The sequence below is a fragment of the Eumetopias jubatus genome, unplaced genomic scaffold (genome assembly GCF_037043125.1).
Source record: "Eumetopias jubatus isolate StellerSeaLion01/CBP00866 unplaced genomic scaffold, mEumJub1_p1.0 scaffold_7, whole genome shotgun sequence".
Taxonomy (NCBI): domain Eukaryota; kingdom Metazoa; phylum Chordata; class Mammalia; order Carnivora; family Otariidae; genus Eumetopias; species Eumetopias jubatus.
Genome location: NW_028274813.1, coordinates 33,383,354 through 33,411,243, shown reverse-complemented (window position 1 = coordinate 33,411,243; position 27,890 = coordinate 33,383,354). Strand labels below are relative to the sequence as shown.

The window sequence follows — 27,890 nt, the reverse complement described above, 5'->3', positions numbered from 1 at the left end:
CATGGTGGAGGGAGAGGAGGACGAGGGACAGTAGACAGAGCAGAGGCACACAAAGTAGGGAGGGATTATTTCCTCCAAATGCACCTCTCAGGGAATGAAGAGTTGCCAGGGAGGAGTGCAGAGCTGGTTCTTCAAAGCATCACTTTTGATATAATGAAAAGTAAGGGGCTCTGGTGGCTCAGCTCTCTGGAGAATCCTCAGCCTCCTCCCTTGGACCCTCTCGGCTCGTGAGACACCCCAGGTCATGGTTGGTCTGTTTCAGGAGGAGCTCATCTCCTGAGCCCATGCAGCCAATCTGGATAGCTGCCCAGGCCTCCCCATTGGCTTTGCAGCCTAGGACCAAAGTAAGATTATGGACCAGATCAAGTTAGTGGTGAGGAGTGGGGGGGTTAGGTGGAGAATTCTGGTTACTGGGGAGAGCAGAGACGGTGAAAAGGACTGTCAGGGAGTACCACCTGCCCTCCCCACCGGGTGGCTCCACCCACAGTCCTCTCGGTTTACATCAGCAGCACAACACGATGTGAAGGGCTTGGCCTCCAGCAGCCCCTAGAAAAGGGGCTCCAAAATAGAAGAAACAGAGATGGATCAGAGCCAGTGCTGGAACACAAACACCAGTATATTTGATGTGCACGAATGTGAAAAGGAAGAGACAAAGAGACGGATGGAGACGGAGCAGGCGATGGGCGCACAAACCAGTCACGTGTCCTTCTGAAGAGCTGCGGCAGTTGGGAGATAGTCCCGCCCACTTCGAAGTGGGAGTGCCGGGACGCGCAGCTCCTCCGGGTCTGGGGTGGCCTCAGGGTGGAAGGTACCCTCCCTGCCTTAGCCATAGCTCGGGGGCCGGGCATCTCTCCTTTCTGCACCCCCCATGATGGTGTCTGCACGGCCCAGAGCTTCATAAATGCAGGTTCTCGGGAACTGACCCCCTCAGCACTGCCTCCCCGAGGAGACCCATGCAGAGAGTGAGGGGCTAGGACAAGGCGATTTCGTGGGCACTCCCTGTGTATTATTGCTGTAGAGAAGCACAGGCCATTGTGACTCACTGGCAACAGGGGGGACAGGGCACAGGGGACAGCATGCCTAGCAGACCTCAGAAGCGCTTCAACCATGCGGGGCAGCATGTGGCCATCCATAAGTGACTCAGAAATGCTGCCATGGCCCGTGGAGAGAGATCCAGGACACCAGAGGTTCACAGTCAGCAGACTCTTCCTGCCAGCGCCCCCAAGGCTTGGCAGAGCTAGGGTGCCCGGGCACTAAGGGATGAGGGCCTTCACTAAGGGAAGATGCCCAAACAAGCAAGTGTTGAAGTCTGGGCTACCCCTGGCGAATTCTGAGCCTGCAGACCCTGAGCTCAAGCCCTGGATTGCTGCCTCCCTTTGCTGGGGACTCTGGGCCCTCTGAGGGACAGAAGGAGCCACGGGGCACCTGGATGAAGCAGAGAAACAGCACTCTGCTTGTATCAGGCAGGCAGGTTCACCACAGGACCTCCCGTCCTTGGGAGTCTGTAGGGCCCAGAGAAAAGATGGTGCCAGGGAATGCCCATGTGGCAACATCTGGAGTGGCCAGACCTGAAGGGCCATAGAGGGGCTTGCTCTGGCTGAGAATCATGGAGGCCCTATGCTGGCAGACATCAACAAGCTGACCACAGATTCGATCATGGGAGGGGAGGTCAAAGGTGGGTGGTGTCATCTAGGGGCCCACATGTGGGGCCCGGAAGGGTGCTGGGGTCCAGAAAAGTAAGATATCACAGAGTTTGGGGACAGGGCCAAGGAAATAATTTCCCAGAGGGGACAGAGAATCCAGACAATACTTTTCCTCTGGAAACCCGAATCCCTGGATGCCCCAAAGCCCTGGAATTGGGGCCACAGTAAAATCGAAGGTAGGTCTGGCCCCTGCAGAATGTAGTTCATTCCTGGATTTGAGGAGCCTGGCCAGGACACACAGGCTGGGAAATGCCCTTCATCCTGTCCTGGACAGGGTCAACTGCACAAAACAACCCTGTCAAAGGCAGAGTCTCCTAGCCTTTCTCCCAATCCTGCCCATCCCCAGCCCACCGGCCCTGGCTCACACCCTGGCTGGTGCTATCTGCACAGTCTAGGTGGAGCAGCAGAGCAAGGAAGAGGAGCTTCTGTCCACAGGTGGTATTATCATTTTTTAATGATCTATAAAAAGGGAAAGGCTAATTTCTACTTAAGAGTCCCAGTGTGGTCAAGATGAAACCATGTACCATGGCATAGGCTGCATTCTGAGGAGTGGGGGCAGAGCCAGAAGTGGGCTGGAGTGAGGACTTCACCTGTCCACTGCCAGCAATGGACCCATCACAGAGGAGTGGGGGGTAACCAAGATGACAACGCCCGTGAACACGGCAGGGTCAATACTGTTTAAGGAGTAAGCTCAAAGGGTGAGCCTTGCTTGGGAGGGGTGGGATGGGGGGTAGCCCCGAGGGGGTTTTGCTGCAGGGCCTGGGGCTATGGCAGGACCAGCTGATCCCTTCCCACTAAGGATGCTCCAAAGACCCTCCCAAAGCTGAAAGACTGTTTTCTTTTTCTCTCTCACTCATCCTCCATGGGTCTCCAACACTGGATGCCGGCCCCTCCATCCCCTAGAAAGCTCTATTGACTCTGACTGGCTTGAAGAGAAACCGAATGCTTTCTCCCTTTGCCCCCCCCTCAACTCCACTAAACTGATTTGTCTCTGGGTCCACACTGTGGATCTGAGGGAGTGCATCTTGGCCTGACTGTGTAGGGGAGGGTATCATCCCATTTCAGCTGGGCCACTATGGGGAGGGGGCACTGCCACAGCCCGCCAGACAGGTGGGGAGGTGTGAAAGGGGACTTCCTAGTCATCAGGCAGCAGACAGAGTGGAGGGAAGGTCGCAAGAGGGGGGGCAGGGTCCGCCTCAGGGTCCATCTCTGGCAGCTGCTGTGTTGGCCAGGGAGTTGGGGAAGGGGGCGGGTGTGGTGACTGACATGGATAAAGGGGCTGCTAGTGGTAAAGGCCTTGAAAATAAGAGAGAAAAGGGGGAAACGCCACCGAACACACAGGGATTGAAACCTCCAAAAGCCCAAGGTTGGTGGGAATCCAGCACCAGCGGGGCCCCCTGAAGGCCAAGGGAGCGGCAGAGCCCTGGGGGAGGGGAGAGGAGCCAAGGGAAGGCCTCCAGCCCTTGCACACCAGCACTGCCGCCAAGCAGCCTCCCGGCTGCCCAGTCTCTCCTTAGGCTGCAGCTCAGCAGGCCCCCGGGGAGGTATTGGTTGCAAGCAAGCACCTGAATATTGCCTAAGGAACCAGCCAAAGCCCACCTAAACCAGGTGAGAGGGAGGAGGCCACGCAGCAGCTCAAAGCCTCCTCAGGCCTCGCCTCCCACCTTCTGCCCCGTTCTCAGGGCCCCTTAGCCAGGACAGGGCCTGCTACTTCCAAGATCACCCGGGGGGGGGGGTGTCCAGCCGCTGCTTAGCCACAGGCCTCCAGCCACCAGCCTCTGAGCCGCGCAGAGATCCACAGACCGTTCCCAGAGTCCCTCTGCTACCTCCACCCCACCCCCGCACACACCCGGCCCCGCCCCCCGCGGAGGGTGCTGGGGTGAGGGGGTCGTCGCGTATGTGTGGGCCCTAGGGGGCTGAGGCCGGTCCCCGGCCAGGGCTTGTGCTGTTCAGAAGATGTAACCCCACCAGCTTGGTACCTCTGTCCACTGGGTCCATGAGAGAGCCCCGGGCCCCACCCACCAGCCCCATTCAGTCTGTCTTGACGTGGCCGTTGGCCAGGGCCAGGGGACCACCGGGCTCCCCAGGCTCGGCGTCCTTGTCAAAGCGGAGGCGGAGGGTGTTGCGGATGATGAACTTCTCCATGATGAGGGACCCGCAGAACCAGGGCACGGCGTACTCCAGGGTGATGAGGCCCATGAAGTCAAAGTCGAACTGGGAATAGTCCCAGGGGCAGGCGTTGAACTGGCGCAGGATGAGGCCGGTGGTGAACTCCCATAGGTAGGTCCAGAGCGTGTAGATGAGGCAGCGCAAAAGCAGCGGGCAGCGGCCCCGCAGGCGCAGGTACATGCGCTCCACGATGAGGATGGAGGTGCCGTAGATGAAGAGTGCCCACACGCTCGTGACCCCCGGGAACTTCCAGTTAAAGTTCAGCACAAACTCCCAGGCCGCCGTGAACATCACCTCGCAGAAGTAGCCGTGGATGGCATACAGGTACCAGCGGGACAGCGCCGTCAGGGGCTCGGCGGACGCCATGTTGCCGAGCGGGCTGCTGGGACACAGAGGAGACAGGTGAGTGAGGGAGGGAGTGAGGGAGTGAGGGAGGGAGGGAGGGAGGGAGGGAGGGGGCCCCTCCTGGCCTCCCAAGCCCAGCCCAAGTCTCTGCCGGGACCAGGCTCCAGGGCATTCCAAACCTGCCTCTGCCGTTCTCTTTGGTGACCGGCCCTATTCTTGACCCTATTTCCTGTTCATTACTTTATTCCCTCTTCCTTACCTTAGCCAGGTGGGCATGAGAAAGGAAGGGAGGAAACTTCAAAGTCCCACTGGTTTCCTCTGACCAACTCCACTCAAACGCTACTTGGAAGGAGGGGTCTCCTACACAGCCTAGACTTTTTTTTGGATTATCTGTGGTCGAATGGAAGAGTTGGCTGTCCTGACCCACCAGACACCTCCATTTCTAGGCTGCCAGCTGATTTCTCATCAGGCCCCTCCACTGGGGTCACCATCCCTTCCTCCACTTCTTCTCAAACAACTCCACCTCACTCATCTTTCTAAGCCACCTATCACATTTGTCTTGTGTGTGTGTCTGTGTGTCTGTCTGTGTGTTAACATATACTAACATTTACCATGTTAGCCATTTTTAAGTGTATAGTTCAGTGGCATTAAGTACATTCACACTATTGTGCAACTGTCCCCATCGTCCATCTCCAAAACTTTTTCGTCATCCCAAACTGAAATTCCATACTCATTAAACACTACCTCCCCACCTCCTCCCCAGCCCATGGCAACCCCCATTCGACTTTCTGTCTCTCTGAATGTGACTACTCTAGTTACTTTATAAGTGGAATCACACAGTATTTGTCCTTTGGTGACTGGTTTCTTTCACTGAGCACAGTGCCTGCAAGGTTCATTCATGTTGTAGCCTGTGTCAGAATATCCTTCACCTTTTAAGGCTCAGTAATATTCATTCCTTTGTGATCAATCCATCTGTCTATCTATAGCACATTTGATTTATCCATCTGTCCATGAATGGTTTGTTTCTACCTTTTGGCTATTGTGAACACTGCTGCTATGAACATGGGTGTACAAATATCTGTTCTAGTCTCTGCTTTCCATTCTTTTGGATTTATATCCAGGAGTAGCACTGTTGGATCACATGGTGATTCCATGTTTGTTTTCTGAGGAACAGCCTTGCTGTTTTCCACGGCAGCCGCACCATTTTACATTCCCATCAGCAAGGCACAAGACTTCCAGTTTCTCCACATCCTTGTCAGCACTTGTTATTTTCTGGTTTTTTTGATGATGGCCACCCTAATGGGTGTAAAGTGGCAGCTCGTTGTGGTCACATTTGTCTTTAACTGCTCCATTAAGCGGGTTTGGGTGTTTGGTTTCAATGTTGAGAGGAAACCAGTGGGCTGACAGAGGAGAGAGTCCTCCTCTCTCCTTCTTATTCCCTTCCCCTCCTCTCTTTAGCCCCCCTGGGCTTTAAGGCCCCAAGCTGCTTCCCTGAAGGCTGGCCTGGCCCACACACCTCGCTGCTTTTCCTTGCCCTCCATCAGTGACTGTCTGGATGACTCCCTTGGCCCTTTATCCAACGCCACCCTGTTTCCTGTTAGAAGGCACATGCCCTCTTGATCCACCTCGCTAGCCTGTGTCCTCCCTGAGGGGAGTGCCTCTTTCTCACTCCTCTGTTCTGCAGCCTTGGCACAGGCCTCTCCAGGGCAGGCGCTCTCTAAATGATGCGGGTTTATGGGGGGCAGGGGGGAGGGTTCAGGGCAGCATCAGGAATGGGAAGGCAGAGCATGAAAACACGAATCCCAGTGCACCCCAGGCTGGACACCTCTGTCAAGGTGGGAGAGGGGACGGAGGTTAACAGGAGGCATCTGCAGTCTGCCCGTCTGTCTGGGAATCCCAGCCTCATCTTTCAGCTAAAGCAAACCTCATCACAAAAATACACACCCTGGTGCATCGCTTTGTGGTCTTCCAGACACTTTCGTTCACATTTTTGTCATTGGTTCTTACAAAATTAAGATTCATGTGAAGAAGGGCAGGTAGTTTTGCTCCCATTTTTTCAGAGAGATAGTTGGGGCTCTGAGAGAAGTGGGTTTGCCCCATATCTCAGGGCCGGGGAATGGATATGCTGAGCCTAGAATCCACATCTCCTGATTTCTATTTCAGCACTCATCCCACTGCCCACTATTGCCCAGCTCGTAGACATGCGTGCCTAGTAGCACTCCCCTCCTCAAAAGCGTTCAGTGGCCCCCCCGTGTCCTAAGGAAACACCACAGCACCCTTGGCCTGGCACTCAAGACTCTCCAGGAACTCACTCCAGCCTACTTTTTCAGCCTTCTCCTCACTAGCTGGCTCTCCTGGTTTTCCCTCCTGCCTCTGCAGGTGCTGTCCGTATGTTTCCTGTGTCTCTCCTCTCACCATCTCCAAGTACAAACCCAACTTCCAGGTGACCTTCAGAATCAAATCCTCTTCATCCCCACCGCCACAGCCCTTCCTCCCCTGAAGAGACAGAGCACTTACTCTGTCTCGCTTCAGTCCAGATGATTTCCTGTTTCATTATGTTGATAATGTCCAGTCCCCATCCAGACATCTCGCCTGTGTCTGACACCTACGTACCCACTCCTTCCTGAACACCTCCACCTAAGCGTCCTATCGGCACCTCAAACTCAGTATCTTTTCCGCAAAACTCGTCTTCCTCCTGTGACCCCACCCTGCACCCAGTGAGTAGCCAGAGGCCCTGGGGTCATTCTAGCTTCCTCTGCCGCATCCCCACCCAAACATGAGCTCCCTGAGAATAAGGACCTTGTCTGTCTGGTTCAGCACTGCATCCCCAGTGCCTAGAACAGTGCCTGGCACACAGCATTCAACTAAAAAAGACCTTTCTTAATCAGTTCATCACTGCTACATAACAGAGCATTCCAAAACTCAGCAGCTTAAATCAGCTCTCATTTATTATTACAGCCTGTGTGTCTGTGGGTTGGTGGATCCTGGCTGGCCTCGATCACGAGACCGCTGGGCGTCTGGGAGCTCTGTCCTGCCCTTGGCTGGGGTGGCTCTGATCTACCTGTCTTTCGTGCCCGGCACGCTTTCTCGTGGCCGGGGCAGAGGCACATGGACAAGCAGGCCCTACTGTGCCATGCTTTTCAAGACTCTGGTTAAGTCGTGCCCAGGAACATCTTACTGGTCCTAGCAAGTCCCACGGCGCCGCCGCCAAGTCAGCCATTACCTCCTGTCCTTTTCTACCACGTAACCATGTTTGAAATCATCCCTTCTTCTTGACTCCCCTTTCTCATTGCTGCTGCTCTGCTTCAAGCCGTCCCATCCCTTACCCGGATGCCCCCCGTCATCGGCAGCTGGTCTCCCCCCCGCCCCGGCCTTTTCCTTTCCAATTCACTCATCACTCAAAGGAAGAGTGTGTAGAAACAGCAGTCCTTCTAAAACACAAATCCGATGCTTCCCCCCACGTAAGGCCCCCTAGTGTGTCCTTACCATCCACACAGGAAGGCTCGAACCCCCAGGGATGGCTGGCAAAGCCCTTTGTGAGACACCTCTGCCTCAGATCGTGTGCTCTGGATCTTTGCATTACTGTGTTTGCTACCTGGGGTTCCCTTCCCAACTGCTACTGCCCCCTCCGTCCCCAGCCCCTGGCCCCTGGCCCATAATCCTCCTCGGCTGCCCTGTTTGCCCACCTCTGCTCCCAGTTCACTTCTGTGACAACAGTTCGCACTCTGCTTTGCACTAGTGGCCACTTGATGAACGTTTAATACAGTAAGAGAGAGAAAAGCAGGATTCAAAACTGAATAATTAATATGGTTTTGATTTTGCAAAAGCATACATACATACAAATGTACAAAAAAATTAGCCATCATCATCTCTGGATGGTGACATCACAAGTGCTTTTTATTTCCTTCTTTAAACTTCTCTGTATAATCTAAAATCTTTTTCTAATAAGTTTGTCTAAACTTTTATAAAATAAAATTGTATCTTAAAGGGGCGCCTGGGTGGCTCGGTCGTTAAGCATCTGCCTTTGGCTCACATCATGATCCCAGGGTCCTGGGATCGAGCCCCCCAGTCGGGCTCCCTGCTCCTCCCTCTCCCACTCCCCGCTTGTGTTCCCTCTCTCGCTGTGTCTCTCTCTGTCAAATAAATAAATAAATAAAATCTTAAAAAAAAAAGAAATCTTTAAAAAAAATTGCATCTTAAAAACATTTGTTGTATGACTGTGTATTAATCATCTTTGTGTACTATATATAGAAGATGCTCAACAAATTCACCAGACAAAGGAAGCTAAGGAAACCTGATGTCCTATAAAGCTCATGCAGGTCCTTCCCTCCTGAGCCATCACCAACGACAAACCATGATTCACGGGTTTGAATAGCATGAAGTGGTTAAACTCAGAGGCTCCGGGTCCTAAATTCCTGGTCTCCCCCCTTGCCTTTTCCTTTCTGGTTTCCTGGTACCCTTCACCTGTAGGATGTAAGGCGTGTTACCTGACCTTTCGGTGCCTCACTTTTCTTATAGGTGAAGTGAGAATAATAAGAGTAACTACTTCTGGGGGTTACTTGTAAGGATAAATGAGCTAACAGATGGACACCACTAAGATGACAGCAAATGCTCAAGAGAGGGTGACTGCATTTGTGGCACAGAGCCAGGCTTCCTGGTCAGCTTCTCCTGCTTTGAGCACCACCTCCTCCCTGAGGCTGGGTCATTCTGCCCCTGCTCTCACTAGCAGCCTTCCTTACTGAGCAGGTCAGGTCTTCACCTCCACCCAGAGCACAACCCAGCAGCCAAGCAACCCCGTGAAACCAATAACTGCACATACACCCCATGGGAGAACAGAGACTGAGCTGAGGAGAGGCAAGGCGAGCTCCCCGTTCATCCTGTGCGGCGGCCTGACGGAACTAGTGGACTGCTCGGGTCAGCCCCCACCTGAATGCTGACTTTAAAACCCTGCTCCCCTTGCCTCGCGGGCTCGTCTCTAGACATGGCCGAGGATGGTTTCCCAGTCAGTAACCACTCAGGGGCTCCAGTCAGCCCCCTGGAGCGGGGGACTTGGAAGAGCTGGACTTCCAAACCCTATGAACAGAAGCAAGATGGAAGGAGCCGCTGTTAAAGGGTGAAGGAGGGCAAGCTGTGGAACAGAAGAGAATATGGGGGAGAAAGAACAGGGTGAGCCCAAGGATAGGATTCCATTTCTGGAATCTTCCGTCCCTGGAAGAACAGGGGTAGGCAGAGGGGAAGCATACCCAGGCAAGGTCAGGCCCACGTCCGAGGGGTTGTGCCAGGGCAACACGCCTACTCCGCACGAGACAGACAGGGGAAGCTGGAAGTCCTGACTGGGGCCGGGAGATGGGAGCGAAGACGGAGAAAAGGGACATGAGACCGTGTCAAGAGCCAGGATGGCCACTCACACTGGGGTGGTGTAGACACTCATGAGAGGCCGCACTGACTTGGCTGGATTTTCACAAAACTCCACTCCCTGAACCCATTGCTCACACTCACAGGAGTGTTTAAACTCTGAGTTGGGACAAGCTCCCCCACCCTCCCCTGGCCCCGGCCAGGCCTCCCCCAACCTGAACCCTTTGCTCCAGACCCTCCCAGTACCTCCTTGCTCCGAACTGGGATCAAAGCCCTGCAAAGGCCTGCATCAGGAAGAACCAACAGCTCCCTGGACAAACGCAACCATCCCGAGGACCATGACACAGAGAGAGGACAGCCAGGGAAAGAAAACTCAAGGTGAAGTAAAGAGGAGAGCATGCGCAAGGACGAAAACAGGAGAAAAGAATTTGGAGAGCTGGGGACGGTTTCACAAGCAGGATACTGGGGAACAACACTCAAGTCCAAGAGCCCTCATACTTGTTGATAAAAGGGCCTGTGAACACGGAGTTCCAGCAAAGGCGACTTGTCAGAGCAGGGCACTGCCCCTCCAGGGGGACAGATGACAGGTGATTTGGGGGGGGAGGGGTTCTGAGTCTTGCTCCCTAAGAGGATCTCACCAGCTCCTGGAACCTGCTGAGCTATTCCTTAGGCAGAGAGCAGAGCAAGTGGAGAGGGACGAAGAGAACACCATAAAAGTCAAAGACAGGCTGGAGGCAAAACCAAATGAGATGATTGCCTTTGGTACTACCCCAAACTCCCATCTTGTCCCAGGAAGCTAAGGTGCCACAACACAATGACCCTGGGAACTTCTGTCCAGAGGAGCATCTTGCTAGAAAATCGGAATTCCTCTTCTCTGCAACTAGACGAGGCAGGCCTGCCTTCTTCTTTCACCTCATTTACTTCCCCATCCCCAGGCACCAAAATTGCTTCAGTTCCATGCTCTGGGGAGCTGCACAGCCCCCTTAGGGGGCCCCTGAGGGCAAGGCAGTGGGGGGACTCTGAGTCCAGTCTCCTGGCAGGCTCTGTACTGGAGGTGAGTGGAATCAAAGAGGGGTGTGCGCAGCTGCCCTAACATCTGGGTGAAAGATGGAAGGTCTGAAACTGTCCTGAGCTTCCTCGGTGGTTGTCGGGTTGGGGGCGGGGTGGGGTTGGGAGGAGCACATGGGCTTGCTTCAGGGCCAGAAGGGAAGCAAGTGGAGCTAAGCACCTGTGGTCACTGGCTAGCCCAGATGCCACAGAGTTCCACCCATTCTTGCTATGGGCATCCCCCAGGAAAGTCCCCAGGGATGGTCCTCCCTCCACCTCCCAAGTCACAGGAATAATAGGGCACTCTTCCCAGCGCTTACCATGTATTAACTCAGATAATACTCAGGCCTATTTTATAGACAGGGCAACTGAGGAAGAGAGAGGCTGAGTAATTACAGCTATAAAAGGCAGAGCTGGGATTCAAAGTCAGCAAGTCTGGCTCCAGAGCCTTCTCAGCACCCTGCACTGCCCTTGAAGCTGACTACAGGCTCCTCTGTGGGCACCACCTTTTTCTGAGTTTCTGCTTCTAGAAGGCTAGTATGGTATATGGAGAGACAACAGGAAGCAAGAAGGACATGAGCTTCTAGATAGATCATCAGGGAAGCTCAGACCTGGTGTCAGAGCTATTGAAGGCTCTCAGCCTATTCTGAGAGGCCAAGTTCTTTCTAAGACTGAGTTCTGGCAAGACCCACACAATGGTCCTCCAGGGTCATAGCTGACCCTCATAGGACCACGGTGGCAGCCACTGCTGAGGGCCTCAAGGCAGGTGCCATTCAAAGAACTTTCACCAGAACACAGGTTACCCAGAGCCTCCCTGACCACCAGCCCGCCCCAATGTGGCTGGGAATCTCAGAAGGCCCAGTCCTGCCATACACATGCCAGCCAAGAGCAGAGACCAGCATCACACTGCCCAGAGAGGCCCGGCACCTGGAGCATCAGCAGGCTGGAGAGGATTTTAGAAGGCCTCCGATGCTAAGGAAATCCTAGCTGGCAGGCACAGGGGGGCAAGTGGGCCTGGGGAACACAGTCACCTTGGCACAGAGGTTCACCAGGGCTCAGGCCGGGAAGGGCACCCGGCGGCAGGTGGGGGCCTCAGGCTGGGCATCCTTTGTGTTGCCCCCCCTGCTCACCGCCCCCCACAAGCTGCCTCTCTATTGTTATTCAGATTTCAGCTCAACCCGTCACCCCTGAGACCTTCTCCAAGTCTCCAATCCAAAATAGCCTCCCCATCACTGACATCATCCAGTTTCGGTCCTCACAGCACTTTCACTTTCTGGTATTTTGCTCCTTGTCTGTTGTCTATCTCCCCCAACTAGAATGAATGTTCCAGGAGGGCAGGGGCTCTGTCTTGTTCAGTGCCAGGTACCCAGTGCATAGAAGAGTGCCTGGCAATAAGACCTACTAATACCTGGGGCATGAATGAATGAATGAATGAATGAGAGCATGAATGGACCCACACAGGGCAGGTATAAACACTGATGAGGGCACGTATAAACAACTAGCTGCCTCAGCCTTTCTCTCTTCTCTTTTCTTGGGAAATATGGTCTTTTTAAAATTTTAATTCTAACATTTTTAAAGATGTTTATTATTTTTCCTGATTATAAAAGTAACATGTGCTCACACCTAAAATTTAAACATCACAGAAAAGAATGACCTGGAGAGCAAAAGCCCCCCATCACCCCACCTCTTAGAAAAAGTCAGTTAATGTGTGTTGTGTATTCATCCAGATTACATTCAGTTTCACAAGAAGCAAATCCATGCATCATAGAAAGAAAAGGAATTCCTAATCCCACCAGGCTAGCAGCCACCATCATTTCTCTCTGGCCATATTTCTCATGTGTTTACTTTACAAGTTACCTTAATGTACTTATCCTGTAACCTGACATTTTCACTTAGTATATCATAATCATTTTTCCAAGTTGTTGTATTGCCTATGTTCTCACTATTACAATGCCGGTGTGATATTCCACCAGGTGGAAAATTATAATTTCCTTAACCTAGCTGTTCCAACAAAAAGAGAGCAATTGTTTCCCGTTTCCACTATTACCATGACACCACAAGAAACATGTTTTTATGCCTCTAACAAAAGAATTCAGCTCTTTTCTTCTCTGGGACTATTTCCAAAAGAAAGATTTCTTAATGAATAATTCCAGGAGTGGGGTCACTGGACCAGAGGGTACAACAGTCCTAAGGCCGATGGTGGAGACTGCCCTGGGGAATTCTGCGTGATGTGGGGAGCTGGTCTCTGGTCTGAGTCACCGGGTACCCGCCATGGTCTCTGTGGCCATCTCTGCACCCCCACCCCACCCCCGCAATTCAGGTGCACACCTCCCGGGCTACAAATCACCCCAACAACGCACGACTTCAAAGGCCCTCCAACCACAAACTGATTTTGCAAGCCCAGGCTGAGGGAAACATAGATGCTAGCGCTGAGTGTTAAACTGTCAACCGGCAAGTTCTACCTAAAGCTGAGAATTACCTAGTTGCCCTTCTCCTTCCCTGCAAGCTCCTGCCTGGAATCTAAGGTTCCCGGTCCCCAGGGACCAGCCCAGCAGCTCCCAACAACTTGTCCTATCAAGAGTGCAAAAGCACCAGCTCTCCTTCCTTGTCTTCCAGGCGAGTTCTCTGCTGGCTGGTCCCTGACCCACAGTGGGACTGTCTGCCTTATGCAGACAACAGCCTTCAGGCTAGAGAGACCTCTGGGACTTGGGAAAGCAGCCAATCATCATGTTTTAAAGCACCATCAAGGAAAAGCCAGAGGCCAAGGCTGGAAAGAAAGGCCACATGAGGACAGGTGAGACTCCAGGGTCAGGGGTGAGGGGGAGGCGTTCTACATGCAGCTTGTCTAGCCTTAAGAGGAGACCCTCCACAAGCCAAAAGCAGCAGAAGACTTGCTCCTCTTGCCCCCCTGGTGGCCACCTCTCTAGCAACTAAGGCACCACAAATCCCACTTCCTCCCAGTGCCCTGGATGCTCTCCCCAAGGCCATGTGAACTGCTCATGGCTCTGGGCAAAGTCTGGAATCCCAGATGAGATACAGTTCTCAATGCACAGAGGTAAAGCATCCACGAGCCTACAGATAAGAAAGGGAATGTGGGAAGATGTCATCTCCCATGTGCTGGGTGTCTGACATCACTCATTCAGCCCATCTGGGTCGGGCACATATTTCAGAGACCATGTGGCTCTAAGATGTCTCTAGCATGCTGAATGACCTGAACCTGCCGGGCACTCCCCTCCTACCCCGGAACTACAGCCCTGTGACAGGCCCTCGGACAGAATACAGGCTCAGAACTAGAACCTCCAAACCTGGGTCCGTGCCCCTGCGGCAGGGAGGGCTGGTGATCCCTGCGGAGCCTGTCACATACTCACTTATCAGACCTCTGAGTGCACGGCTCAGAACAGACATCAGGATCGCTGTGCAGGAGTGTCCCGGGTTAACCTTTGTCCTGGTGCCTGGCTGGGCCTCGGTACCATTCTCAGCAGTGGGGGCAAGCATCAGCCCCAGGGCTCAGCTGATCCTTGGCTGGTGGGCCGGAGGCTTCCATGTGTCCCTGGGAATAAAAAAGGAGGCGTTCATTACCTTCTGCTGCCCACCAGGCCAGGGGGAGAGGGAGCCTCAAGGCAAACACTACAATTGCCCAGGCTCGGGGCTCAGCACCAGGCAGGCATCCCGCCCAGGCCACTGAGCCCCTCTCTTGGAACCTACTATCTCCTCTGTGCTGTCCTGCTTGCTCAGGTCTGGTTAATCCAGCAATGACAGCCTGGGATGCATCCCAGGCAATTCGCACATGGGGCTAGGACTTAGGGCTTCTTGCACCAAGAGTAAATGTGTGCACATTTGTAAATCTGAGAGGGGGTATAATTTTAGACTCCAGTGCCTTTCTCATTTAGCTTCAAATTACACTCTCACCTTCGCCCTGCAGTGGCTACATCTGCTCTCAAGCGCGGTCAAGAACCTCAAGGAAGGCACATAACATAGGAAATTTGTCACAGCATTTGGGGAGTTGAGCGCAGCTACACACAGAAAAACAAGCACACCAACAAAACGTGTGCGAGACCCTCTCCCCAAGCACACCAACAAAACGTGTGCGAGACCCTCTCCCCACAATCGCACCACCCTAATATTTATTTCACTCTATTTTATCACTATTCTTGTTAAGGCCCTTCCTGTTAACATCAATAACCGACCACAAGCTGATATAAATCTGACTTTATGATGCCCCTGGCCACATACACATTTTTAATATATCCCTAAGATTTGACCATTTGATAAAGATTCTGACTTTAACGTGAAGGTCCTGCAGCTTCTCTGAAAACCCCTTGGATGCAGCACCATCTGCACGAGCCCAAGGACAGAGCTCAGGTCGGGCTCGGCCCTACAGCGGGACAGGGGTGGAAGCTGCCCACCCTCCAAGCAGGGTTATCCGTGGAGGCGCCACCCCAGCTGGTGCCCACGACCGGCTTCCCCATCCCCACCGAGGAGAAGTGAAAGGGCAGGAGTTGGGACTTGAAATTCACTGTATGCATATGTGTTTGTGGCCCCGGAGGGTGCACCCCCCCAAACCCCGCCCCCCCCCCCCCCCCCCCCGCACTGAGACCGGTGAAGGATGAGAGCAAAGTGCAATGGGCTGCTAAGCTTGGCCTGGCCCTCCCCGGCTCCTCCCCAAACAGGAGCCTCAACCTGCCCCACCTGTCCGTCTTCCCCCCTTCTCCCAGCCTGCCTGGCCAGACCCATTACCTCGAGGAAAGGGCTTTAGTGGGGCATGTCCGACATCCCCTCTACCCCCAGCATCACCATGACCTGTACCTGAGGAGTTCAATCCCACCCCCGGCACTTCCCTTTCCCTAGGCCCTAAGTGAGCCACATCAGCAAGCACAAGACAAAAGAGAAAGAGAAACCAAAGCCCACATCCTGGTAGCACAGCCTACTGGTTGCTGTAGTCAGCCCTGGGAGCCCGCTGCTGGCTGAGGGGCCCCCTGCAGATGAAGCCACTGCGGTCAGAAACAGGCTCCCTTCTGAGGCCGGCCTGGCACTAGACACCTCCTGCTTCCTGGTCTGCAGGCTCTTCCCCCAGGGAGCCAGCGGGGGCTGGATGAGGAGGCGATCGTCCAGCAGGAGTCCCACCTCTGCCTCTAAGCGCACAAGCTGTCCCTGGACCCCTCTGACACTCCCTGGCCCCTGAGAGCAGGCCCCTGGTGTAGATGGCATGAGGCTCCTTTGTGGACTGCAGGGCCTGAGCTCGAAGTTTCTGGAGCACAGCAATGTGTGAAGAGCCCCTATAGCAACTAACGTGGGCAGAACTTACACTTTTTTGAGTATATCATCTCTCACGATTCTCCCAAGACTCCTGCAGGGAGGGCAGGAATCATCCCCCGCCCACCCCAGCCCCACCCCCCATTTTTAGAGATGAAAACACTGACTCTCGGGACATTAAGAGATTAGGCCAAATTTATACATTTGACTCAAACCCTGGTCCTTGGGCTTCAGAGTCCCCCTCTCCCCACACAGCATGCCTTCAAGCTGCTTTCCATGTGCCTGCTTCATTCACTACCATCTACTTAGTCGGTTCTGTAAGCGGCTTATTTGTAAACAGTCAGCCTGAGTCTGCCCAACCAGCTTCATCGACAAGCCCCTGGGGGCTCCTCTGAGAACCTGCTCCCTCCTCACTCCTTTGTGAGGCCATCCTCCTAAGCCCCCAGCTAGTCCATCACTGATGTTCCCACAGGACTTTGAACACCTTTGCCCTGAAACATCATGTCCCATCTGAAAGTTATTACTGTCAAAAAGTTCCCCCTCCACACGGTGAATTCCTCAAGACCAGGGGATTTCTTTTGGATGGATGGACAAGCCAGCTTGAGAAGGGTCCAGCCAAAAATTCTTGGGTGATTGCACTATCCAGTGTTATTAACTAAACAGGGATGTCTCGCATTCTTCCCTAATCTTTAGGCCAACGTCAGGAAAGGGCTGTCTCCCACAAAGCACCATAAATGTGGGTTTCCAGTGGCAGGGCTATCTCTGCAAATGAGGGAAGAAAGGAGGGTGCTCGCTCTCCTTCTCCCACCTCCAGAAGCCATCACCTGGACTGCAAGGTGTGGACAGATGAGGGGGTACCTTGGGTCCGGGTAATACAGAGGACGTGTCACCCCGAGGAAGCATCCCAGGCATCCCCGGAGAAAGTGCAGGCTCCTACGTGGGCAAGGGGCCAGGCTCGGGCTCGGGTCAGAGAAAAACAATGCCTATTCTGTTATTTCTGCAAGGTGCTGGCCCTCTCAAAAGGCACATCCAGTTTTCATGCACAGAGCATTCAGTTTCCCAGAGAGGTTTAACCATCAGCGGCTGGCAGGAAATTCCCTCTGCATCATTCTCTCCCCTCCCCTATAACTATTTAGGGTAAGCTGGGCTTGCAGGATTGAATCTCCACTTCTCTGACCAGAACCTAAAAACCAAACCTGCCCCCACTCTCCCCGCAATCTCCATGGCCCAGAACCTCAGCCAGGAAGTGGCAGGCAAATGCCATCCCTTCTTCCCCCACCCTCCCCTCTTCCTCAAATCTCCCCTACCCCAGGTGCCCACGAAGTAAAGAGGAAATGCCCCCAGGACCCACTGGGGGAGCACTCCGATTACTCCAAGTGCCCTGGTTCTTCCCACAAGACCCCAAACCACTGCTCTTACTTGCCCTGTAGTAAGACCAACCCTGAACACAGGTGGATTTGGCAACTTCCCAAGTGGAGAGACCATGCTAAGGTACAAATGCAACGGGTATTCCAAATGCCCCCAGGGGAAAGCCTGCATCTGCTCAGCTCACCTTGGGAAGCAAGGAGCCCCAGGCCCTTGGGCCTGACTGGCATAGGGAAGGTTGGTGCAGACAGGAGACAGACCGCCCACACACTCCATTTGACCCCATCCTTCCATGCCATGCCCCCTCATTTTGGGATCTGGGTTTCTCTGCCAGCCGGACAACTCACCACTCTGTCCTCTGTCTCACCTGCGGGCTACTCTGTCCTGTCACCCTCCTTTCCTTCCTCCCTCCTCCCATCCAGCCCCTCCTTTCTTACGCGCCTTTCTCAATGTCCCCTTCTGGACAAACCCAGACCACCCATCCCCTACACCCTGGAGGGTGGTCTCTGGCCCCGTGCCCCGTCCCTTTCCCTCCCACCCTACCCCCGGCACTGGGTAGCGGGCCGCTTGCTGCCTGAAAGGCTGGACAGTTGCTGGGCTCCCTAATTCGCCGCCTGGCTGCTGTCCCAGAGCAAGGCACGAGTTACGGTAAAGAGCTGCCGCCCCCGCCCCACTTCATCAATAATCCCCTAGGCAGATCCCAGCAGGCGGCCGCTGAGGGGCCCTGGAATCCTGGTCACTTGAGGCCAGCAAGGCTCCTCCTGGCAGCTGGAAAGCGACAGACAGTGGCCTCACAGCCTCACCAACTAAGTGACCAGGAACTTATTTATCCCGGCTCTCCCTATCACTGCCCACGTCCTTAGGGTGTGGCACAGGTGACGCCACCACCCCACACGTTTGGAGCCATGGGACACTGCTCCTTTGTTGCCTCAGCAATGCAGGCAGAAAAAAAGCCCTCCGGGTCTTTTGGAGGATAAGCCTGGGCTCCCTGAACAGCATGACACCCAGTGCCCTGCTTTTCACAGCTTTCTACAGCCAAGCCACCCCAGAGATTTTTAAACAGCCAGAGACCTCATCCAAGAGGTTCTGTGGAAGCTAATTTGTTTATTCAAGGTGTTGTATTCCAGTGGTCAACAAACATTGATGGAACACCTGCTGAAGGTCAGGCACTGAACTGAGTGTGAACAAGACAATGTTCCTGCCCCCTGGGAGCCCACATCCCTCTGGGGGAGACAGACAATAAAGCTCCTTGACATACTGGAATGTCTGATAGCAGGCCACAAAGAAGGGGAAAGGCCAGTGGGGACAGAGAAACTGGATGCTAGAGGGCAAGTCTTAAACTTCTCTAAGGAGGTAGCATTTCGGCATAGATCAAGAACATGCAAAGAAGCCTGTCAAAGAACTTTGGAGAAAGCATTCCAGGCAGAGGAACGGTAAGTGAAAAGACCCTGAGGGAGGAGCGAGCTAACAGACAAGTTTGAGGGGCGCCTGGGTGGCTCAGTCGGTTAGGTGTCCGACTCTTGATCTCAGCTCAGGCCTTGACTTAGGCTCATGAGCTCAAGCCCCACCTTGGGTTCCATGTTGGGAGCCTACTTTAAAAAAAAAAAAAAAAAACAAGTTTGAGAGATAGCAAGGCCAGTGTGGCTAAAGTTGGTGTAATTAAGGGGTCAAACATTCCCTGCCCCTGATTGCAAAAGTCATCTGGTGGTCTCCACGGGGCCAGCTGGGCCAGGGCAAAGCCCCAGCTGCCAAGGAAACATGCCCCCCAGGCCTGGAGACTCCCCTGGTGGGCAGAGCTGGAAACTGCGGGTCTAGTCAGCTGTTTGGCAATGCCCTTATTAACAAAGAAAGGGAAAGTGAAATCTTTTGACTTGTGTCCTGGAATTTCCATCTGCTTCTCATCAAAAGAACTGAAGTAACTTTACTAGGGCCTTCTCTAGCGTGAGTGTTCCACTTGTTTAACAAGAAAGTCAATGTTCCTTTTTAAGTCCAGCTAGCTTCAGTTTTCCGTCACTTGGAATCAAGAAAATCCTGACTAACGCAGGTGATTTCCCCCCAACTGGATCATACCTCTTTGGCATGAGAATCACGTATCTGAGTGCCAACTGCCCACCTCTGCCACCATGCAAAGTGGTGGCTCTGCCCTTGCAGACAGTGAGGGGCAGAACCGAAAATAAGATAGGTCAGGTGCCTAGCAGGCTGCGTCCATCTCAGCGGGATGTCTATAGCTTTGGAAGCTCCAAATCTCCCTTCTGGATGCTGCCCAGACTTTGTCATTTCTCCTTGATTCATGTGGCCCTTGCCAGCAACCTAGCACACCTTGACTATCTTCTAGAAAGAGGACATGAGAAAACTAGAAGCCAGGAGGTGAGGCCTAAGCCAAGAACAAGTAACACACAACTAGATTGTTTTTCTACAAACTCCAGAACAGCACTGTCCAATTTGATAGACACTAGCTACATGTGGCTATTTAAATTTTAATTTTAGGGGCGCCTGGTGGCTCCATCAGTTAAGTGTTCAACTCTTGATCCCAGCTCAGGTCTTGATCTCAGAGTTATGAGTTCGGTCCCTGCGTTGGGCTCCATGCTGGATGTGGAGCCTACTTTAAAAAAAAAAAAAAAAATTTTTTAATAAATCTTAATTTTAACTTCCTAAAAATGAATAAAATTAAAAACTCTCTCCCTCAGTTGGACTAGCCACATTTCAAGTGTTTCATCTGAACGGACACCCCTGCCCTCCCTCTCTTCCTCAGGCTCAGCCCTAGTTAACCATTGTGAGATGGAGGGGGCAGGGGACCGTGAACCCTTGTTCCATGAAAGTCTCTGTCTGCTGTCTGAACAGTGACTTACATGACTTACATCCAAGAGCCAGGAGAGGGCTCTTGGTGAATGAGGCCAGCCCCTGGGTCTCCGGCTATAATTCAGTCTAGGGGTGCTGCTTGGAATGTTTAAAAGGTCCGCACCATTTATTAGGCACCTCCTGTGTGCCAGGCCGTTTCCACACAGGCCATCACATCGATCCCCCTCCCAAGTCTGTGAGGCGCACATTAACTCGGATTTACTCAGGAGGCAAGCAAAGCTCAGAGAAGTTCACCAACAGCTAGAAAATGGGAGGGCCCGGGTTTTTACCAGCACTTTCTTCTCTTAAAACGGTCACAAGAGATGGGGATGTACGGACAGGAAATAGGGGGCTTCATTGACCCACAGCAACAGGCCACCCACAGCTGACAGTGGGTGCTCACGGTGGACAGTCTCTTGTGAGCTGCCCCTCCCAGCAAGTCCACCCAGGGGCTTGGGAGAGCTGCCTCCAAGGGTCTGCCCATGAAGGCCCAGTTACTGAAAGACATTACATCAAAACCACAGGAAGGCCACACTACAGAGGACAAATCTGAGGTGGTAGGGGTCAGAACCCAGCTGGGCGGCACTTCTCCTGGGCAAAGAAGGGAGGGGCATGATAAAATGTTGTCACAGAAAATTATACAAACCATGAGTTTCTTATCCTTGCATCCCTCTGTCCTGGACAAGGCGTACGGTAGGGACTCAGTATCCAAGTGCTGAATGGGGGACAGGACAAGGTGCAGGTCCTCCATGAGTGAGGAGGCCTGGCCAAGAGGAGCCGGGAGGGCAGAGACGCTGAGGGGGACGATGGGAATGAGGCGTTCCGAGGGAGCTGCGACGGTCTCCATCTGCTCCACGTATCCAATCCGAACGTCCCCTTCATTTAAGTAATGGCCCAGAGGGCAGGCCCCCCTACACCAGGCTGGGTCCCCACTGCAGCTGCCAGGCACTGCCACCAGGAGTGTAAACCCAGCAGCCCCGACCCCTCACTCAGCCTCTCGCTGGACAGCTCCATCTAGAGTGAAGACACGGAGGCTTGCAACATGTTCAAAATATGGCTCCACACAGCACTTAGGCAAGAGTAATTAAAGGGATGTTATCACAGTCAGTCTCTCATTAGCCACGTAATTAGACTGCTGAAAATAATTAACATTCCTTTTGACAAAGGAAACAGAGGACCCATTACATTCATTAGGACAGCCTCAAACTAGCCTGAGGAAGGCTGAGAAGAGAAGTCATCCCCTCCCAGTCGGGCACAGGACAGAGTCAGCATCCGGTAACCCAGACCTGGTGGTGAGCCCTGCCCCGGCCGGGATGCCCCCAGCTATGTATTGCAGGTAACAATAACACGCTCGCACATCCTCAGAGAAAAAGCCCTTGAAGGAAATGCATGACTGTATCAAGACAGCAGGGCTGGGGCATATGCCTGCCCCCCCCGTGGCCACAGAACATGACAGAAGAGACATTTTCTAGGAAGAATAAATCCATTACAGCACCAGAAAACAAGAAGGAATGATATGGGCTCCCTGAAGATGGTAAGATGGTAAAGTAAAAGGAAATCAACTGGAGAAACCACAACCCCCCAAAATAAAAACATAAAAACAAGTATTCACAATAATAATCCTAGTAACTGGTGCTCATACACTGCACATCTATGACAGACACCAGTCTAAGAACTTTGCACACATGATCTCATGTGACCCTCACATACAGACCATTATCCTCACTTTATAAATAAGACCCAGATTTACCTAGCTTTTCCAAAGTCAGAGTACTAATAAGTGTTGGGTTAGGATCTGAACCCAATCAAGTGTGGCTGAGGGTTCTGTGCTCAGTCAGGGGAGCGGCTCTGGGGGCTTCAAGTTTGGAGCGAGCTCATCGGGGGTGGGGGGGCACGAGAAGCCCTGAATGGTTGGTGATTGGATCTGGAGCAGCTGGGCAAGCGGGCCCCTACCCCACCCCTCCACCCAGGTTTGCACCTGGACACTGGGGCAGGGAGGCAACAGGAACACCTAGACACTAGTCCAGGGGGCACATCCCACCCTCCTGCCCACAACCAGTGACTGGCACAGAACGGGGGTTCGCAGAGCGGTGACTGAAAAACCTCACAATACAAAGAGAGGAACACATAACCATAACTCACCAAACATCTGACAAAAACCAAAACCGTCAAAGAAGCACCAAATTTGAGAACAGAAGTTACAGGTAGAAAACAGAATAAATAAAGTCGACAGAATGAAACATTTTTAAAGGTACAATTAATATCCCCTGAGGGATAAGAAAGGCTCCTGAATCCATGAACCAAAACAAGTCTGATACCAGAAGAATGTTAAAGACCTTACAAGTGAAGGAAATACACCATGGTTGACCAGTTATCTCTGGATGAAAGAATAATCTCATTAAAATTTTTTCTTTATATATGTCTGCTTTTCTGAACTTCCTATACTGAATGCGTATTACTTTGAGAACTGGAAAAGTTATTTTTAAAATTCTGGCATGAGGTAGGTGCTCAGTAAGGTTTGGTTGCACAGTCAATCCTGCCCACTGTGCCAACACTTGGCCCTATCCAGGCCGGCCCATCGTTCACTGTTCCCCAGTTACACCATCCACACTCCATCTCCCCACCTCTGTGCACACAGCCGCCCTCCTGGAGTGCCCTTATCTCTCCTCCCTGTTTCCCCATGTTTGCCTGTTCTTCAGTGCCCACTCAAAGATTACCCTCCTTAATGAAAGACCCTTGCACCCCCCTTAACCCATTCATCCCTTTTCCCCAAACTCCTAAGGGCACCTATTTCTCCAGGGACATGGGACAGCTCGGGTTGAGCTGCCTGGTGGGGTGATAGTGCTGACAACTTATTTGCCCTTTACCTTTCAGTGAGTCAAAGTCTTGTCTCCCGACTCTATCCTAGGCTCCTTAAAGACACCGAGGGGGCACAAGCCTACTTTTTATGCCCCACTGTGCCCAAGTAAAGCTGAGACGCTTTTGCAAGAACATGCTTACATGTCAATTGAATAAATGACGAATGAGCTGCTCTTCCTGATGGGAGTAGAAGAGGCAGACTATTCTGGAAATGCTGTTACTCAACAGGGCTGCACCTGCACAGCACCTGGGTGAGATCCTGGAAACGGGCCACCTGGGTTGGTCCCAGACAGCTTTGAACTCCTGCCCCTTGCCTACGATCCAGAAATACCTGTAAACCCAGAGAGGATGGCTGGTAAAACTAGGGGCAAAATGTTGATGAGCAGGATATTTATATGGTCTTCAGGTGCCTCCCCACAGACTGCTTATTAGTAGCAAGGGAAAATTAGTAAACACACAGTGAAGAAATTAGACAACACCTTGACCGAGAGCTCAAACTTAACATCACACATATGGGGCAGATGGCCAGACAGTGCCTCTGGACGTAATACACTGAAAAGAACGCAATGTCATTCATTATGTCCCCATCGGGAGTGTATAACCCCGTGCCTGAACATGAGGCAACATCAGACAAAATCCAAAGGGAAAAACATTCTATATTTTTTTTAAAGGCAGAGGAAAAGGCTATATTCTTCGAAAATGTCAATGTCCTGAAAGCCAAAGACAGGCTCTGGAACAGTTCTAGATGCAAGGGGACTAAAGGGACATGACAACTAAATGCAGTATGGGATTCCAGAAGGGACCTTGTACTGGAGACGGGGGAAAACCATAAAGGACATTATTGAGTCAGTTGACAAAACTGGAATAGCGCCAGCAGATTAAAGTATCGTATCAACATTCAATTTGCTGAAGGTTATATAAAATGACATTCTTATTCTTAGAACACCCGCACTGAAGGGTTTGCAAAGAAAGGGCCATGATGCAGGCAACTCTCTCTTAAATAGTCCAGAAAAAGGAAAGAGAAAGGGAACATAAGTGATAAAGCAAATGAGGCCAGATGTCAAAAAGACTGAATCTGGATAGAGTATATTGGGTGTTTTGTACTAGTCTGACAGCTTTTCTATAAATTTGAAATGACTTCCAAATGCAAAGTTTTGGGGGAAAAAAACACAACAAAGGGGCCCCTTCCACCAGACAGGGTGTGGGGCAGGGGTGGAGCAGACATAGAGGGTGAATCCAGGGACGACATTAGTCATCACATGTTGGCATTGGGCACAAAATTTCCAGCTCTGCCAAAATTTCTTCTCCCAGTTTCGACCTCCCCTTTTCTTACTTCTCCATCCATTTACTCCTTCCTCTCCCCAAGATCACCAGTCTTCCAGGAAGCCTCCCTACTAATACCAGAGGGCAGGACTGATTCACCCTTTGGGTCTATACTTACTATATGTAGTTAGTATCTTCTGGGGATGTTTTGGCATCTCTTTTGTCCACAAGCCCACCATAACGAGTCAGGTTGTATTTGTTAAGCCACAGCCTTCGAGGTGTTATATGATATTTCTTCTCCCCAGCCCCCCCAAATTTTGTGGCTAGTCCTATTCATATGGCTTGACTTTTAGGCCTGTAGGCCTTATTCCTCCCTTTGGAGATCTCACGCAGGCTTTCTAGGGTGTGCGCCCCATTTCCCATAGCCCACCGCCATTGCCACCACCTGACTCCAGTGTAAACCTCCCCCCCCCCCACACACACACCCTGGTGTCGTCAGTCACAGCTGGGTGTGGTCACAACACACAGTTACCGCTGTCTCTTGAAGCAGCCTCCCTGTGGGCTAAAGGGAATCAAGCAAACCATCACATTGTACAAATTCATTTATTAATTCAGAAGTCCTATTCACATCTTTTATGTGCAGACTACTCAGCGCTAAGGAGGTTGGAGTATGAAAACTGAAGCACAAGAGGGGGGCTGGTTGTTTTCAAAACACTAGAAATATAAAATCTTGGAAATCCTACTATCAAACACCAGAAAACTAATTGTAACAGTAACTTTCACTTCTCACAGTGCTTTTCACTTAAGCCCTTTCAAGTTCATCTCATTATTCATGCATTCATTCACATGTTCAATAAACAATTACTCAGGATCTGTGTTGGGCCACCAGGGACATGCAAAGGCTGGAGAGGCCAAGGCCCTACTTGGGCCACAGGAAGCCACCGTTCTACGTGGCCCTGGACCACCCAACTGGCCTGGATGTACGTGCTTAGGGTGCCGGCCATGATGGGGCACCAAAGAAAATTATTTAAAAGGAGAGAAAATGAGAGGGAGTCAGAAAGAAGCTATTGTGGCTTCAGTGCACCAATAAATTTTGCTGTTTCTAAAAACATGACTCTATCTTAGAACTTAGAATTATATTAATTTATGTTTAATTATTTATGGGACTATAAGTGCATCAGTGCTGACCACCTCTAAAGATCTCGATCCAGCCTAGACAGTAAGTAGAGGTTGCAGTCCTGAATGCTGACAAGAGTCGAGCAGCCAACTCAAATCAGTAAAGATATAAGTGATATATATATATATAGTGAAGACATAGTGAATATATATTCTATTAAGAAAGTAGGACTAAGGGTGCCTGGGTGACTCAGTCAGTGAAACTCTTGATTTTGGCTCAGGTCATGATCTCAGCGTTCGTGAGATCGAGCCCCGAGTCTGGCTCCTCCCTGCGCGAGCAGCCTGCTTAAGATTCTCTCTCCCTCCCCCTCTGCCCCTCCATCCCACCTCGTGCTCTGTCTCTCTCAAAAAATAAAATAAAGCACACAGGACTGATAGGACTTGGGAGGGATTTCTAGGGAGGGGGCGGGAGTCAAGGGTGACACCCAGACTTTTGACTTGGGCAATAGCAGTGTCATTCTCTGAGAGAAGAGGATACAAGGAGAGGGGAAGAAACAACCCACTATGTGCTGCCTTTCAGATGCTCCAAGTCTGAGCTGCCCACAGCCTCTGGTTGGAGGCAGGTCAAGGGCCCTCAGCTGAATGAAGCAACACAGAGCGAGGCTCTGGGGAGAAGGGGAGAGGGGTGATATCCGGGGCTGGCCGAGGACAAGGCACTGTGAAGGGGTCTGAGCTAGGGCCAAGGAGGCAGGAGGACCCCCAGGGAAGGAGCCCGTCAGGAGGAGGGAGCCGGGGGGTGTCAGGGGCCATGGTCAACTGCAGAGTCAAGTCAGACGGGCTGGAGAGATTTAGCAGCACGGAGGCCACTGGGGGCCATTCAGTAAGGAAGAACCACAAGAGGAGGTGACTGAGACAGTGTGTACTGATGACTCTTGAGGATAACTCTTTTGAGAAGTCTGCTTGTGAAGGGATGGAGATAGAAGAGCTGCTAGAGAAGTAGCGATGAGGAGGTATCCCTTCTCCCTCCCTCCTTTCCTAGATAACAGAGACCTAAGGAGGCTGAAATGCTAAGAAAAAAACCACACAGCAAGGGAGCGCTTGTAGATAGGAAAAGTGCTGTGGGGTACACACGGATGCTCTGGCCGTGGAGGAGAGCACAACGAGCCCCAATCCCGAATGCCAGCAGGACACATGCATCATCATAACCCCCTTCACAGAGAGGAAAGCCAGGCATCCGGAGTTAAGGTCATGCAAGTACTGAGGTGCTAGAGCCCAGACCTGGAACACAGTCCTTCTTCCAGACTTCCAGACTAGTAGTTCTCAATGGGGCCACCCCAGGGTTGGAGGGAGCCTCAGTCAGCACCATGGTGGATGGGGGTGCTTACAGGTCCTTAGAGGTGGGAACCCAGAATTCCCACAACAGTCCACAAACAAACTCTCCCACATGACTTTAGAACATTCCACTGGATATTCACAGAAGTGAAAAGCCCATTTATAATCATCTGCATCTAGAACTAAACTCCCTTTCTGAAATAAACACAGAGGATTTTTGCATGGTCTTAACATATACTGAATTGTCTGGGAATGCCATCACAGTGCAATTCGAGGGGATACTGTACCTCATAATCTTTGGAACTTGACCAAGAGTGGTTGACCATCTGGGAAAATCACGTCAACCTCAGCGGCACCTCTCCTGGTGTCTGAGTCACCCACACAACACACCTGTATCCTGTGGGTATTTGTGGCTGTTATATTCTCAGTGAGTCTATGTACAGGCTCAAGCATCTGCCTTCTTCCTTCTGTTTTCCGTGTAGTCGTCCCCAAGCAATTACATACTAGAATACATGACATTGTATTATAACTAACTATTCCTTTATTTCTCTTTTATGTTACATTTAGGGTATTATATTGATTTTTTTAACATGTGTATATGTAGGTCGTATTATTTAGGAATTTTATTCAGGGTAATCAGAAGGCATTACAAATATTTGCTAGATAAAAAGGGGGCACCATTCCAGATCATGTGCCCCTAGAATCAAGGGGAAACTGCATTGCCAAGAGGAATCAAGGGGTGAAGAGAATTACAGTGGCTTCAAAAGATCATGCCATGGAAGAAATTTAATGGTCTGTTACGGATATCGACATGAAGCTCCTGAATGATGGGTGTACAGATAATGTGGTCAACTTATGGGATATAAGAGAACTATTCAATTGGGCACCTTTGGGAAATTTCATCTCCATGATTAATTTAAATTATACTATATCTCAGCATTTTCCAGCCTAAAGATGATGGGTAAAAGACCACAAGGCATCCATAGGACCTGGGAAACGATAAATAGTTCAATGTCTGGAGGCAAAGGTGTGTTTAGAAGAAGTCAAAGAAATAGGTGCTAGGATTGGTCTGGGGAACATCTTCTTAATGGATGAGAAGATGAGTAAACAGTATGTAAGAGGATGCTTACAGATATTTATGGAAAATGCTGTATCGTGAGGAATCACGGACAGGAATAGGGATAGAGAAGTGATCTCAGAGGACCTCCACTAGGGTAAAAGGCAGGCCAGAAATACTTCGGGCTC

The 27,890-nt window shown here is 51.7% G+C and overlaps 1 protein-coding gene across 3 annotated transcripts in view; it reads right to left on the bottom strand.

Annotated features, from left to right (window-relative positions):
• Window positions 1-598: 598 nt before the first annotated feature.
• Window positions 599-27,890, bottom strand: part of TMEM229B (transmembrane protein 229B) — a 38,112-nt gene continuing 10,820 nt past the window's right edge. Inside the window, exons 3-4 of one of the 3 annotated variants that reach the window (XM_088024570.1) lie at window positions 13,984-14,169; window positions 599-4,251 (exon numbers count right to left, since the gene is read on the bottom strand). In XM_088024570.1, the coding sequence (XP_087880696.1) occupies window positions 3,735-4,251; window positions 13,984-14,114 (648 nt within the window). In that variant the 5' untranslated portion in view covers window positions 14,115-14,169 and the 3' untranslated portion in view covers window positions 599-3,734. Of the gene's footprint in view, window positions 4,255-13,983; window positions 14,170-27,890 lie in introns of those variants that run through there. The other 2 variants (XM_028120657.2, XM_088024569.1) reach the window with 2 other exon arrangements.